We start from the raw sequence: 15234 nt of genomic DNA on the forward strand, positions 1-15234 counted from the left end.
GCTCCACGTGGGTGCCCCGGGCCCTCCGCAGCCGCGGGCCCCGCGCTCGGAGCGGCACCGGCCGGGAGCCAGCGGGAGCAGCCCCGAGCAGCACCGAGCCACAGCGCTGCTGCTGGAGTAACAGGTGCCGGAAAAGGCCTAAAACGCCGGGACGCCGCCCTGCAGCCCTGCCGGCCCCGCACCTGGGCCCAGCATCGCCGAATCAGTTAGGCTGGTGATGCCCGAAAAATAGGCTGGACATAAATCCCCACAGACCGATGCCTGTAGAGCAGGTATTTGTTTATTGCAGCGCTGGTGGTGAGGGGGATTTTTTCCTCCTAACTCATCCGCCTTTGTCAAGTGTAGTGGTGTATTTATACAGTAAATTTTGCTTAATCTTGCTCTGTCGTTACAGCATCGTCACGTATGCGCCAGAACTAATTTACATAGCATGATCCCATGGTTATTAGATAAGTCTTTGCACTGCTCATGCACTTCCCCAGTTCGGGGGTCTTTGGGAGTCTTTGATGAAGGACTCCAAAGTCTTCTTTGCACTTGAACTTTTCAGCTTTGTCTTCGGGGCATGCGCAGTCACGGTGCTCTTCGGGCCATCTGGTCTTAACCGGCCTAAATTCTTTGTTTTGTGGCTAATTGGCTTTGGCTTGCCAATTTCTCACTAGTACTACACTTATCTAGCTCTAAAACTATACACCTGGTAAGTTTGTTTTGTTTTGGTTTTGTTTCCTTTTTCTCTATTCTGCATATAAGCAACTAGTTAACTATATACTAGTCCTTGTATAAAAAGTTATTCATATCAGGTTATATGGGTATCAGAAGTTATGATTCAGGTTATATAAGCATCAGGTTATACAGGTATAGAAGTTATGATTCAGGCTACATAAGTAAAAGCTATGATTCAGGCTATATAAGTATAGAAGGCTATGCTTCAGGTTATATAGACAAAAAGTCATGGTTTAGGTTATATTGATATTAAGGTTATATAGATATCTTATAACCCAAGCTGTATAACCACTTTGTTACTTTGACCTAAGTTACACAGACATCACTGGAAAACACCTCTGAGATTCTCAAGCCCAGCCTAGGAAGGTCCCTGCTACACCATTCTCAGTGCTCTCAGGCACAGGATGGGATTGTTGGGGTGTCCCAGGCAGGGCCAGGGGTTGGAGTTGGTGACCTGGTGAGTCCCTTCCAACTCTGGATATTCTGTGATTCTAACTCCCACCTCCAGCAGCGTCTGTTTCCCCTGGCAGAGCCCAGGCTGGGGCCCCGCACGGCAGCCAAGGTTCCACACCCAGGAGGGGATGGGGAGGGATCAGGATCACTCCCCCAGCTGACACTCCCCACTCACCTTGTCCTACCAGCCCAGGTGAAGACATTTCCACACTGATGGTGCCTTCGTCAAGTGCAGCTGCTGAAGCAGCCTCCCCCCCCTCTTCCAGGGCTTCCATCTAAACCTGGCTGGTCCCAAAAGCAGCTTCCAAGGCAGTAGCAAAGGCTGTATCACCAACCATTATCAGCTCTCACCCCTCTCTGGCCCACCCAACTATTAAAGACATTAAAACGCTGCTTGGATGAGTCTTGCTCTGAGAGATTGGTGCTGACTGCTCATTGTTTTCTAGGATTTCATAAATAAACCGGTTATTTGTCCATTCCAGCAATTAAGTTGGAATCAGGGACATTCCTAAGCATTTTTTCCTTTCTCTCTAGATGTGGGTTTCAGGTAAAGGATCACCTCCTCACTAGCATAACCAGCCTTCAAAGGTGCCCTTTAAAGGCACACATTTTTGGTCACTGCCAGCTGGAAATCTTTCACAACAAAAACAGCTGGGCAAAGGCACCACAGGGGGCAAAATCCCCCTCTAACACATTCTTCAGCAGGGTGACTGAACTGCCTTAAAACCACCTCGGTCAGAAGGGGGGACTGCGGGCTGCAGCGTGACCCACAGCTGAGATTTCTCCCTGTACCCAGACCCTCACCTCAGCTCCCACTCACCCAGCAGTGCCTTGAGAAGAGCGAGCTGCGGGTGTTCTGTCCCATTTTGGGGGGCTGCTGAGATGGAAAGTGTCTCACAGGAGAAACAAACAATGACGTGAGGTGAATGTAGTCATTTCTTGTCCAGCTGTGGACGCAGATGTGTCCCCACAGCTGGCGGCACGGCCAGCACTGCGAGTGCTGCTGCGCCAGAGCAGGAAGAAGGCCAGCTTTTAGTGGAACTATCCGTCAAAAAAATAAGCCTTCCTTTCCTCTCATTTTGGTCGCCTTCCAACAGAAATACAACTCCTACAACTAGCAGGAAATACTAGAGTGATATCCAAGCTTCTAGCTGAGGCATCCAGTTAAAGCCCCGTTATCCAAAGAGTCCATAACATCTAGCCAGAGGTCTAACAGCAGCTTCTGGAGATTTGACAAAACCCCACACGCTGTAGAAGCGCATTCAGATTTTTTTCAAGCGAGATCTGCTGCTTTCTCATCCTCTTTTGCACTACCAGATATCCTTAGGAAGTAAGGCAGGCAGTGGGGAACACCAACAAGCTGATCAGCATGGGGCTGAAGGCTCCAGCTCGTTAGATTTGATTAATGAGGCTCATGGGTGGGGTGAGGCACCCCGTACCCATCCCTCACGCAGGCTGCAGTCAGAGCCTACCTAGTTCCTTGCAGTGGCCAAGTCCTTGGTCGTGCTCACTGTCCTCTTGGAACCTTTTCCTCTCACAAGTCACAGTGTCTCCCCCCTACACCTGTCCAGGATGGAATCAGCAGAACAAATTAGGCAGTTTCTTTACTTCAAGGTCCCCACCCTCAGTGTGAGAAACTGTAGGAGTCCATCATATACATAATACTCATGATTCTAACTTTGGAGAAAAGCCAGATTTGGTTAGTTTGCATCTAAAGTTTAATGATAGAGGGAAGGCTACTCATTAGCTTTCTCTTTAAAGAGGTGGTTTGTCTTTCCCCAGGCTTGTCCTAAAAAAAGGAATTTTTTTTTCCTTCCAAGAAGTTTCGTGTGGCTTGACCACAGGTTGTCAATGTGAATTTGCTGGTTTCATGTATTTAAGGCCATTAACAGTCTTACAAGGGCCAGCTGCTAGCAATTCTAATGCTCATTTCTGCTTATTGGGGGCATCTAGAAGGACACAAAACAGAAAAGAAGCAGCAAGATCAGTACTATAACCATTATTAGCCTAGATTTACATTTTCCAGCCACTTTTATGGCTTGGAAAAATCTTGTACTGACTCTTAATTTCAATATGAGTATTTTACAAGCCCAGATTAAAAAAAATTATTATTTTAGCAACACAGGACCAAAGATTTACCTTAATCTTGTCCATGTAAGAGATGACAAGTATTTGTTCTTACTGCTTGTGTCCTCTTTGCCTTGCTCTTACTGCATCAGGAGAGTTTCTGGGATTCACTTCCTCTGCGGCCCTGCCAAAGCTCAAATTATTAAGATACAGAAAGCTGTCAGAGACACATTTGTGTGTCCAGGCTCTCAGTTCACTCCCAGGATTGCTCCCAGGATGGGGTACAATGGCTGCAAGGGACTAAAATGAACAGTTCACAGATGCAGCTCGCTCAACTCAGAGCCCAAAAATACTTACGAAGAAACAACTCAGGTGCCAAACCAACAGCTGGTATTTGTGGTTCTTGAATTAAATAATTGAGTAAGTGACAAGAAAGCGTCTGTTTCAAAAGCATCCCCCTTGCTTACATGCTGCAGAAACATTTAACAGGGCAGTTAACGTGTGACCCCTCGGAGAAGGCACAAGGAATCTCTCACAGACTGCCTGGCTTCCCATGGCTCAGACAGCAGCACAAGTGCAGGCTCTCATCTCATTTTCTCCATCTTCCCGTGGCACACAGGCCAGGTGGCCATGATTGGGCTAATCCAATCCATGAGGGTTTTCAGCTGCATGTAACAACAAGAGGCCAGAGCACTGCCCTGCCTTCAGAGGGTTGTCTACACTGCAGTGTGGTGCTCTGGCTTTTAATCCTCCCTTACCAACCACCTGGCTGCTGTGGGCAGAACGAGCTGGAGAGGCTGTCCCGAGATTTGATGCCCGAAGTATCTCCTCTGGCTGCTTCTGTCTAAAGCCAGCTCTTCTTGCAAGATCCATATCTGGGGGCAGGTAGGGTCAATAAATCTGTTAGTTTGTTTTAACAGCAGGGTGGATACTTCCCTTAGAGATTATATTTCAATCCTTTATCTTATTAAGGGAAGATGTGTTTTGTCCATTAATCCAATTAGCCTGGTGGATTGATAAAGACTGGGCTTGCTCTGCTTCAGGAAGCATAAAAATAGCAGTCAAGCACAATTAAACCTAAACTTGTAAGTAACTCTGGTAACAAGAGTACTATTTCCCTGGATATTCTATTTATTATTTTTACAAGCTACGCTCTCAAATTACATGACGTGAGTTCTCGATTAGAACGGCTCAATTCATCACCAAAAAGCAACAGGCCGCCCTGAAAACATTTACTTTTCGTACGTTTATAAAATTCTCTTTGTGCTAAATATAGTCAGGTGGGCTCCAACCCAGAATAATGTTTTCAGTACTCGAGAGGAATCTGTTTGTTCGCTTAAAAAGGAATGAAAATGATTTGTCATTATTCTGACGTGCCTTGGCACAGGGTGCGCTCTGATCAGAGCTATTCGCTGGCAAATCCAGCCGCGGGTATTTGGGTGCTGGGATACTGAGCGGCTCCAGCCTTTGGATAGATAGAGCTTCTGGCATCTTTTCCTCTTCGAGGACGAATGGTCCTTAACTTTAAACAGGGCTCCCATGCTGTGGAGACAAACCCCAGAGAAGCTAGAAGGAAGGAAAGAAAGGGGGGAAGGAAAGGGGGGAAGGAAAGGGGGGAAAGAAAGGGGGGAAAGAAACGAGCAGGAACAATCTCCAGAAGTGAATCCAAGCCGGGAGCTGCGTGCCAGCAGCCTGGGCAGAACTACAGCTCCCAGCGCTCCCAGTGCGGGCAGTGACTCAGAGCCAGCAGAGTGGCTGCGCTGCTGCCGGAGGTCACCGGGATCCGGAGCCGATCCCTGCCGCTGGAGACGGCACACGGCGCGGTAAGTGGGGAAAATCCACGGGGAATGGCAGCCTGGAGCCCTCCTGCGGGCTGCACAGCCTGCGTGGAGTTCACGGAAGGTCGGGACGGCCTCTCCAGGTGGAGCCTTTGCTGTCGCCAGCTCCGAGCTGTGGGTGGTTCCAACCAGAGCCCGGCACGGTGGTTCCTAGGGAGGAAGGGGTTAAACGCCCGCACACTCGTAGTTCTGGGCAGAAGCTCCTCCCTGTGACATCCTGCTGCTCATTCCAGAGCAAAGCGCGGCGCTCCCGGGTGCAGCGCCGGGGAGTTTGGCACGCCGGGCTGTGGAGGAGGGACAGCCACACGGGTGTCACACCACGAAACCCTCTTGACACGGTCTGTGTGGCAGCCGCCGTCCCCACACGTGTCTGCACCAGCGTGCCGAGCTCCCACTGCTCCCAGCATCCCAACAGGCTTGGCTCCCCTGTGTCCCCGAGGGACCGTCCCAGTCAGCTGAGACGGTGGGAAAGGGGATCTGGGCCACGGATGTCCAAAGCCACAAGGCGGAGTTTCCACGTGCAAATAGGAGCCTCTGCTGAGGCACCTCTCAGGCTCCCATCACAGACTTTGCTGAAGGAAGAACTCTGAGACTCTTCCTGGCACTGCTTATGTGTCTGTAACCAAGCGAACGTGACTTCCTCCGTAAAGGGCTTCGAGTTCTGTGGCTGCAAAGTGGAATGTTCTAAGTGATCATCGAGGACTGTGGACCACAGTTAATTTTTGTCTCGGGTGAATGTGGCTGTTTCCTGACATCCTGAAGCCAAGGTCAAGCTGCAGTCTGACATGGCCTGGGCTGAGAACGTGGTGAGATTCTTTGACACAAAAAGCATTCATAGCTGGAGATGATCCCATTCAGCTGCGACTGCTGTCTCCTGTCTAACTCAGGGAATTCTCTTCCACAGCTGATCTTTTGTCTTTCACTCTCTCCTGGCATCAGTGCCTTTCCCACAGATCCACTGTGTGCTGCAGTAGGATGTGTGGTTGGATCGAGGCCATTACAACTGTGCAGGAAACCAACAAGAGAGCAGCCACCTTCTGTGCCCTTTTCCCGGGGACACAGGGATTTGGGACAGGAAGGTTTAATCAAGTCTTATAAGCAAATTCTGTAAGACCTGTGTACACTCAGAGATGGAAACAAACGGAGGTGCCTTTAAGCAATCTTAAAATGGCCTGAAATGGGGTTTGAAGTGTGACTGAAGTGATCATTTTAGAAAGCAGATTCTGCAGACTCTGAGAGGGAGATTTACCTGGTTATTGCACCTTTTAAATCAAACTTAACCTTGCAGGGCTGCTGCATTACATTTTATGCCCTTTTTTTTCAGGCAGGGACACCAGCTGTGGGTGTTGGTTATGGCTGTGGTTTACCAAGCGCTGCACAGGAGAGTTTCCTCCCTTGTCTGCAGGTTACACTCCACCTATGTGAGAAAAATGAGGTAAGTTCTCATCTGATTCGTGAGTCCTGAGAGGCCAGAGCTCGGCACGAGCAGCCCTACCTAACTCTAACCTGGGGGGTTACTCTTTTAACAGTCCAGCCATCACACAGTAATGCACACAGTGAGCTCTGTAAATGGTAACAGCTCCCTTCACCGCTGGTAGTGACTGGTTCTCTCAGGCTGCAGCTCTGGTAATGATTGCCTGTCCTGGCTCGAGGGCTCCAGGCAGACTTGAAGTGATGCTGCTCTCCTCACTTTAAATACTGCTTCAAACAGTCTGAAAGGAGCACATGCTGACACCCTTTTCCTATGATTTTTTTTTTCCTAATGCAGCTCCAGCAGGCTGTACCCTAAGATGTGGTTTTTACCCCTCACATCAGTGTGACAGGTAAAACACAATGCACATAGCCTGATGGGAACCAGATTCAACATCAGAAGTGCTCAGCAATTTGGCCAAACAGCATTTGGAGCCATCCAAATTCACAGAATATTCTGAGTTGGGAGGGGACTAAAGGGAAGATCAAGGTTTTCTGCAGCCTTTACAGAAGACCTTTTGGATTGAGAGACTGGGTTACTGATCTTCTTGCATCTCGAAACTTGAGGGTACTCACGTGGTAGGTAAGAACTGCAGTATTTTCTGCCACACAAACTTCACTAGAGGCTGCAGCCCACCAAAGAGCGACTCAGCTGTCAAAACTCTCAAAGCATGTGGAATGCCTTAAATCTGATCTGCCCATTCAGCCCCCCTGCTCTGTGCAAAATAAATGCCTCCAAATAAGCAATAATCTCAACACAATCTTCAATTCATCTTCCCAATCGTTTTCTCACTGCAGATACTTAAATCAGTTAAAGGAAGATGACAGCCTTTGCAGGCAAGCCCAGGCCTCAGGAGCTTTCTACCTCTTTCACAATCTCTCCCCCTTCCTGCAGAAAGTTGGGAAGAAATATTTGGTACCACAGCTCAGTGCAGCAGGTAAGAAAGAAGTCAGTGCATCCAGAAAGAAACACCTGGAATGAGAGATGAAATGAGAGAGTCACATATCAACCCAATCTGTTCTGAGGCAATCAGGTTTAAATATTTGGGACTGTACCTTTTGAAGAGAGAGGGCTGGCAGGAAAACAAGTAAGGCCTTACTGACAAAGTTTTTTTTTGGTGTAATGTAGGAAAAGTTTTCTTTGAGAGAAAGGTATTGGCTGGTGCAGGACAAAACCAATGGACATCTGCTCCCCAAGCATTACAACATTTGGACCTTTAGCCTGACATCGTCTAAACTTCCTACAGCTTAGGAGGAAAGCCAGAATTTAGGTTTCTATCTGGGCGGGATCACTTGTCTGGTCCCCTTTCACACATGGGCATTCTGCCTTGAGCTAAGATTGTCTGTGCCTTGGCAATCCAGAGAACATCACAGTTACCTGGATTTGCTTCCATCACAGCTTTCTCTTGCCCTTTCCCTGCTGTTTAGAGATGAAACGGATTCTGGAGAAGCTCCCAGAGGCTGAACAGTGGCTAGAGAAGTCGGTGCTGATCGGTTGTTCGGACGAGCACAGACCGCACTTCGCGCTGGATTTAGGTTGGGATGACTCCTCTTCCGTCCATGCCAGCACCAGTTTGGTGCACTGAGATGGAGGTGCTGCCAAGGCAGCATCCCTGGTCCTGGGGAGAACCTGTCCTGCCAGGGAGGGCTGGGCTGAGTCTCTGTAGGAGCTGCGATGAGCGCGGCAGGTCGCAGCCACGGGCTGCACTGCTGCTCCTGGGCTGTGTGTGGCAGTAAAGGTGGGCTGGGGGCAGGCCACTGACATCTGGGAATGCTACCCCTGGTGTGGTTCACTTCCATGGGAAGTCCTAGAAATTGTACACTGGAACAACAAAAGGCATAAAATTGGAATAATAGCAATAATAGCTGAAATTTCTGAGATCAATTTTTTTTTTTTTTTTTTTTTACAGGAGCCTTGGATAAGTCAGCCATTGAGTCAGAACTCCAGGGATCGTTCACTGACCTACGAAAGGCTCTCTTTGTAGTGGATGGGAAGGATTCTCCTTTGCTGGCTTCGGTATTGGACAGGGCTTTTTACTTTAAGAAGCTGTGATTTCTTACGTTGACCCTTCTCCTTGTCTCCCATGTTGTTTTATGATCTAATATTGTAGAAGTACCTGCTGTACACTTTCAGGAACCTAGGTACAGATACACTATAAATTACACCAGTTTTCCCAGAGTTGTGGTCCCAAAAGAAAGATGCAAGAGGAACAGACAAGTAACTTCAAAGTGAAGTGACTGCAGTAATTTATGCCATTTGGCATCAGGCTGCTGCATGTTCAGAGTGAAATGTGCTGACCTTAGCAGCAATCCCAGTTTGTCCTCAGCTCAACAACTATCAGGCAAACTGGATGTCACAAACAAACTTACACATCTTCTCTCACTCACAAGCTGGTACTCTGCAGATGTCCTGTGTTTGGAAGGCCTAAGAAAAGGCCTGTGTGTGAAAATCAGCTGTCCTCACCTGTAGGGAGAAATAGCCCATGTTTCCTTTCCTGCTCTATAATGTTTGTGATGCCTGGGCTATTTTTCAAGAAGATATTCAGGGCTGGAGACTCTTTATAATAGTCCATTACAACTCCCATTATGTCCCAATAAACAACAGCTCTTGCCCACCTCCCCCAAACGTACTCAGATTTAGAAGCAGGAAACATGGATTGCAGAATCTGCCACTTTTCAAAGCACTGCCCATACTTCACTGACCTTTCTGAGGCTTCCAAAGATAATCAGAGTTTATCCCCATGACTGCATGCAAAGCATTATTCAGGGAGACTGCTCTGAATTATTCCTTCCCTCTAGGTATGAATAAGGTTTGTGTTCCTCTGTGTTGGCAGGCCCAGTCCCTTCTCCGGTGGCATGATTCCCACCAGTACTGCAGCAAAACTGGGCAGCCCACTCAGAAGAACCCAGCTGGCAGCAAGCGTGTCTGCCACGCCAGTGGAGTCACTTACTACCCACAGGTGAGCACAGGTGAGGGACACAGGGCTCTGTAGCAACCCTGCTGGGTCACCCCGAGGGGAAGCAGGGAAAGGGATTTGTGTGCAGCTGGGTCCTTTGTCTTTAGTGGTCAGCCAGTGACCCTCGACCAGCCAGGAAAAGCAAAAATTTGCACTTAACTTGTTTTGCCTGAACTTCTTCTTTTGCTCTGTGGTGCACGTGCCAGATGTCTCCAGTGGTCATCACCCTGGTGTCCGACAGGAGCCGGTGCCTCCTCGCCCGACAGCCCTCGTTTCCCCAAGGGATGTTCACGGCTCTGTCAGGCTTCTGTGACATGGGTAAGTGAGTTCTGATCCAGCACAGTGGCCTTGGCCATGCAGGGTGTGGGGACATCAGCCAAATCCACATTCACAGAGAAGGATGGACACACAGGTGATGTGTGTCCCCATCCCCATGTGCCCCCATCCCTGGAAGTGTTCAAGGCCAAGCTGGGTAAGCCTTGGACTAACCTGGTCTAGCAGAAGGTGTCCATGCTGATGGCAGGGGGCTAGAACTAAATGATCCTTGAAGTCCCTTTGAACCCAAACCAGTCTGTGATTCTGGGATAGCCGGGAAAAACATTAGATCTAAATAAATTAGTGTTTCTGTGCACACAGAATTCAAAGTAGCTGTTATGTGCCTGAAGGGAATGGTTATTATAGGTGTCTAGCAGTTGTTCTAGTCCCTGATAGTAAACATAAGCTTTAAACTCACCAGGGTATAACCCCTGATCCTTTTTAAATCCATTCCGTGGCTCATGCCGTCTGGCTTAGGAAAAAAACCTACAGACCTCTTGTTACAGGAGGGAAAACGGCTTAGAATTGTTTTGTCCACCATCTGTATATAGGATGGGGCCAAAAATGTCTCTGGTGCCTGTGTTTATCGGAGGCTGCCGAATTTAATGGAGCATGCCGCCCACAAGTGCTTCCAGGTCAGCACGGCTGGAGCCCCCGCAGCGGCAATGAGCGTGCCTGTCCTTGCCTGACTCGGGTTGGTTCTAGGTGAGAACGTGGAGGAGACAGTGCGGCGAGAGGTGGCCGAAGAGGTGGGGCTGGAGGTGGAGTCGCTCCGCTACTCGGCTTCCCAGCACTGGCCCTTCCCCAGCAGCTGCTTAATGATCGCCTGCCACGCCCTGGTGGGAGCGCAGCGGACTGAGGTGAGCGGCTCGGGCTCCCTGAGGCATTGCGCTGCCTGCCCCGGGCGGCGAAATCTCCTTCAGTCCGCAGAATTTAGTTGGGAGAGCACCAGACCCTCCTTAAATGCAGTGTTCCGCTGGCTTTTTCTGCAAGTGCAGAACAAACTTCAAAACAATCCTATCATCTTCTGATGCAAGGTGCCAGATTTCACTCAGGTCACTACATATACAAGCCCAGAGCCCAACACCCCTGTATTTTTATCTCTGAACTTAGCAGAGGAGGTTCCCTCACACATTTGCCATAGAACATGCAGATTCTGTCACGTTAACTACTGTGCTCAGCCACTGGTACTTTGCCATGATGGAGCAGGGTTGGTTTGTGGCTTCCCTAAGGAGGCCAGCACAACAAGTTCTGGTGCACAGTAATATCCTTCACTGGATTGGCATCAGTGTTTAATTCAAGCATGGATGTAGTGCTCTGGGCATTCCAGCATAGGGTCTCTATGGAAGCAAGAATGGACAAGGTACCACTGCCCACATTTACAGCTGATTTAAGGAACTGGTGCTCTCTGAATTCCTTTCAGATCAGTATGGACACCCTGGAACTGGAGGAAGCCCGTTGGTTTGGCCTGGAAGAAATTGTGGAGGGTCTCAAGAGAGAGCCCAGATCTTCAAAGCAAGATGATGGTAGTTTTTTACCCTGGTTCCCTCCCAAACAGGCCATTGCTCACCAGCTGATCCGTGAGTGGGTTCAGCAGCAGAGTGCCCAGACAGCTTAAGGCAGGGCTTCGAGTCTGTGATTCCACCAGAACTGTGAAAGCTCAACAGAAAAGCTTCCAGAGTCCCTGGAGGCAAGGGCTGTGTTACAGTGAGGACAGCACCACGCTGCTGGCACTCCTGCACTCAGGCACACCAACCTGCAAAGCCGTCTCTGAACTGATCTGACAGTCCCAAGTACAGTGGATCACCTCTGAGATCCCATGACTTGCAGTAAATGTACAATAAAATTCTTAGATCCAAAGCATCAAGCTTACTGTGACCAGCTGTCACTGACCCCATAGCACCAATGTCCTATTTTCCTCCATTTTTCCCATCTTGGATGGATATTGAATGCACCCTTTTTACCAGAACAGAAATAAAGGGACACTGGCACTTTCCAGTGTCCGTGTTCATATGGATCTGGAAGAGCTATCAAAAACCAGAAGAAAAGCCACTGCCTGTTTGCTCTCCCCTTCTTCTGTCTCTTCCCATTCAATCTTCCATTTTCATATAAAACCTCCAAATTTTTTTTTTTTTTTTGCAAATGCTAAATGGGCATCTACCTTTTCCCCACTGTTAAGACAGTTACTTCTGTCTGAAGAAAGAGAGAACAGAGCTATCTGGTGGTAGAGAGGGGAAGAGCAAAACCTACACATAAGCCAGACAACGCAAAGGTGACAGGAACTGCCACGACAGGAACTTCACTTACAACAGAGAAAAATCTTGAAAGGATCAGTGCCTCTTACCCTGAGGCCAAAGTCTGTGGCTTGTCTGGAGAGCTGGTCTGATTTTACTGATGAAATGGTACCACCTCTCTGGAGGAAGAGCAACAAGGAGACCGTCTGGGCAAGGAAAACTTAGTGAAAGAGATAGATGAAAGGATGTTTGATCAGCTGCTGATTCAGACTGACAGTCCTTTCTGCCTGCTTGGTCAGAGCTCAGATGCCACGATTGCAAATTCAGGTGCTTGAAGGGGGAACAGGGATGTATCACTGACTGCCACCACTGGGATTCACTGCAGCTGAGCAGTGGTAAAAATCTGCAGTCCTGACACCTGAGCAGTAAGTAACAAAAGAAGTCTTTCACACCGTTGAGACACACTGTGCTTGCTCAGGTTACTTTTACTTCACGAGGTCAGGAGGGGATTCTTTCAGGCCATGGTGGCATATATGAGCACCCTTCCTACCCCAACCCTCAGTCAATATACCCTGCATGTCAGAGCATGTCTCTCACAGTTGTGAGTTCTGTTAGTCATCCTGGTAGGAATGTGCTCTGCTACAGCCAAGGGCATTGCTTCCTGCCCTCCAGCCCCGCCAGACACACCACACCAGGTGCTCCTGCCAGAGCTCCAACACCCACTGCCATTCCATGAGGGTGAGGAGGCAGTTTTGGACGTGTTCTTTGCCACGGGATGGGATAACAGAGCCCAGAGGGTCTTTGTTGTAGGTTACTGGCGGGACGGTCGGTGACGGAGACAAGAGATCTCTATAGTCTGATCTTGGGACACAGGCAGTTTATTGCAAAGGGCATGGGTATAGGGGCACTGCTCAGAGCTGCCAGACTCAGCTCGGAGCAGGCCCAAGAGAGCAAGCGGGTGAGAGAGAGAGAGAGAGAGAGAGTGTAAGAGCAAGAGTGGAAGTGTCTGAAGTCCTGGTTACAATACAATAAATCATCTTCTGTACTGAATATTCTAATTGTCACTAACCAATCTAATACAAGATACAAATCCTATAGCATTTACATACAGCCTATAAGAGTTCTTATATTACCATAGAGTGTTACATCTTAACTTCTAAAAACTACTCTTTGGACCCCTTCTGCTGAGCTAGTAGGGTCTGCTCTGACCCTTGGACCTGACTGCAAGCAGAGGGTATTGTTCCATCAAGAGAGGATTACTTCAGTCGGCCATACCATTGTTTTCTAGTTGTTCAGTAACTAAGACTTGGTATTTCAAAGGTGGCTTTCATTTCGATGTTGCCTGTAGTTTTCATATTCCCAAAATCTTTTGTCAGGCAATCATATTTATAAGGCTTTCCTGTTTCATCTTCCCCAACATCTGTGTCCCTTCCAAGCCACCCCATGATTCCATGATACCATCAGCACCTATACCAATTCCATTCTGGAAAGCCCAATTCTATTCCTCCCATCAACTCAGAATTTCTCCCTTCCTCTCTCTGCTCCACATCAGGCATGTGTTGCCACGTGCCACAGCCATGGGATGCCTCAGCATTGCCTGGGAATGCCACTCAAGGCTGCCCTGGTGGCCTCAGCACTCCAAAATGCCCAGCTGGCTCCCGTTCCAGTCGGGAATGTCCCAAACAGCAGCGTGGGGTGTGCCCTCTGCCATCCCACCATTGGGGCAGCTCCCATAGAATGTGACCGACTTACTGGGTTTGGAATTCCTGGCTTAAAAGTCAGGTGGTGGAATATCCTCTCCTGGGAATATCCAGACGACCAGAAGGCTCCCTGGAAGCCACAGGTCAGGGACAGAGTCAGATGAACGATCCTGAACTGGTTTTCAGGGGATGCATCCCCAGCCTGTGGCTGCAAAAACTCCAGAGCTGTTCCTTCCCCTTGGGACAGCCAGGGAAAACATCCCCAGCATGGATTTCTGACAGGAAAAACCTCACTGCTCCAGGCTACTTGGCTCCTCCCAAATCCAGGCCAGCACTCCAGTGAAGTAAATGTAGAGCCAAAAGTCACACCCCTGCTCAGACATCAGGTGCTGACCCACCTCATTGCCATGTTCCTCTGGCCTCCTCTGTTCATATGGGGTTTACATCCCATTCCTCCACAGAAGAATTATTTGTCAAAGTCCCCCAGACACACAGGGAAAGCGTAACCTTTCCCAAGTTCTCATTTCCCAAAGCAAACCACCTAGGATCCCACAACAGCGTGCACTGAGACAAATGACTACAAACTGAGACGCTGCTGTGCCGCTCCTGCCTCTCCACGGAACCCCGCACGGAGCGGCCACGGTTGCTCCGCCCGAGGTGCGGCTCGGGCAGCTGAGCAAAGCAAAACGTTACCTGTAAAGTCTTTCCACTCCACCGACCCCCGCTCTACTCCACAGGACAGAGCAGTTCCCAACACAAACACAAACAACACATTAGGCTACAGCGTGACACAAGGATGATTTAAAAAGCTCTCAGCAAGAAGAACAACAGCAAGGATCGACACGATGCCAAAAGAGATGACCAATGGTATGGCAACCATGGACAGAGGAGGCTCTAAGGAGCAGAAGAAAAGACTGGAACAGTGACCTGTTCTAAGAACTGTCACTCACAATGATCAAGGTGGCTGTGAGACAGTGCCACATTCAGAATGCTCCCATATCCTGACAATCTTACAAGCCCCAGGACATTACAGCTCACAGCTGCAAAGGATGGATGGCAGTACAGCCGGGAACAAGGCCTCAAAAGAGATCCGACTCGGTACTTCTGATTTGTGATGCCAAGACACAGCCAAGCCCACTGTAAAAGAACAAACGAGATCAGCATCGTGCTGAGAAGAGTGAATGTTTGAGCACCTGGAAATGATGGCTGACACTTGCAATAAGCCCCTTGAGGGGAAAAGGCCTCCGAGATCTGATCCAAGGGATAACGAAGACACAGAAGACACGCTAGACAACACAACACAGGCTGGAACTGCTCTGTCCTGCACACCCTATGGTCTGATCACAAGTAGAGCCACTCCTTTCAGCTGTCTTAAGAGGCCCCTTAGAGGGCCTCCCTTTCCCCTATGCTAATTTTTAAATCTCTCCTGGGAATTTCCAACCTGCTATCCTCCCATCTCTGGATCCCAGCCCCCAACTTA

The 15234-nt window shown here is 49.0% G+C and overlaps 1 protein-coding gene across 4 annotated transcripts; it reads left to right on the top strand.

The window, feature by feature from the left end:
* Window positions 1-2: 2 nt before the first annotated feature.
* Window positions 3-11683, top strand: NUDT13 (nudix hydrolase 13). 4 transcript variants are annotated; one of them, XM_048311923.1, is made up of 9 exons: window positions 3-272; window positions 6403-6513; window positions 7347-7486; window positions 7977-8084; window positions 8459-8565; window positions 9383-9508; window positions 9712-9823; window positions 10526-10680; window positions 11244-11683. In XM_048311923.1, exons 2-9 carry the CDS (start codon window positions 6431-6433, stop codon window positions 11436-11438), a joined length of 1026 nt encoding a protein of 341 aa, XP_048167880.1. In that variant the 5' UTR covers window positions 3-272; window positions 6403-6430; the 3' UTR covers window positions 11439-11683. The 4 variants fall into 4 exon arrangements, with proteins under 4 accessions (XP_048167880.1, XP_048167878.1, XP_048167879.1 ...); XM_048311921.1 differs by lacking the exon at window positions 3-272 and adding an exon at window positions 4512-5063; XM_048311922.1 differs by lacking the exon at window positions 3-272 and adding an exon at window positions 5101-5884.
* The last annotated feature ends 3551 nt before the right edge of the window (window positions 11684-15234 follow it).

The sequence above is a fragment of the Corvus hawaiiensis genome, chromosome 8 (genome assembly GCF_020740725.1).
Source record: "Corvus hawaiiensis isolate bCorHaw1 chromosome 8, bCorHaw1.pri.cur, whole genome shotgun sequence".
Classification (NCBI taxonomy): domain Eukaryota; kingdom Metazoa; phylum Chordata; class Aves; order Passeriformes; family Corvidae; genus Corvus; species Corvus hawaiiensis.

Bases quoted from the DNA above. Each gene is read 5' to 3' on its own strand.
- NUDT13 (XM_048311921.1), top strand. From the start codon at position 4,780: ATGCTGTGGAGACAAACCCCAGAGAAGCTAGAAGGAAGGAAAGAAAGG. The intron at 6,514-7,346 runs GTAAGTTCTCAT...TTCTCACTGCAG, and splicing joins ACCTATGTGAGAAAAATGAG to ATACTTAAATCAGTTAAAGG. The intron at 9,824-10,525 runs GTAAGTGAGTTC...GGTTGGTTCTAG, and splicing joins GTCAGGCTTCTGTGACATGG to GTGAGAACGTGGAGGAGACA.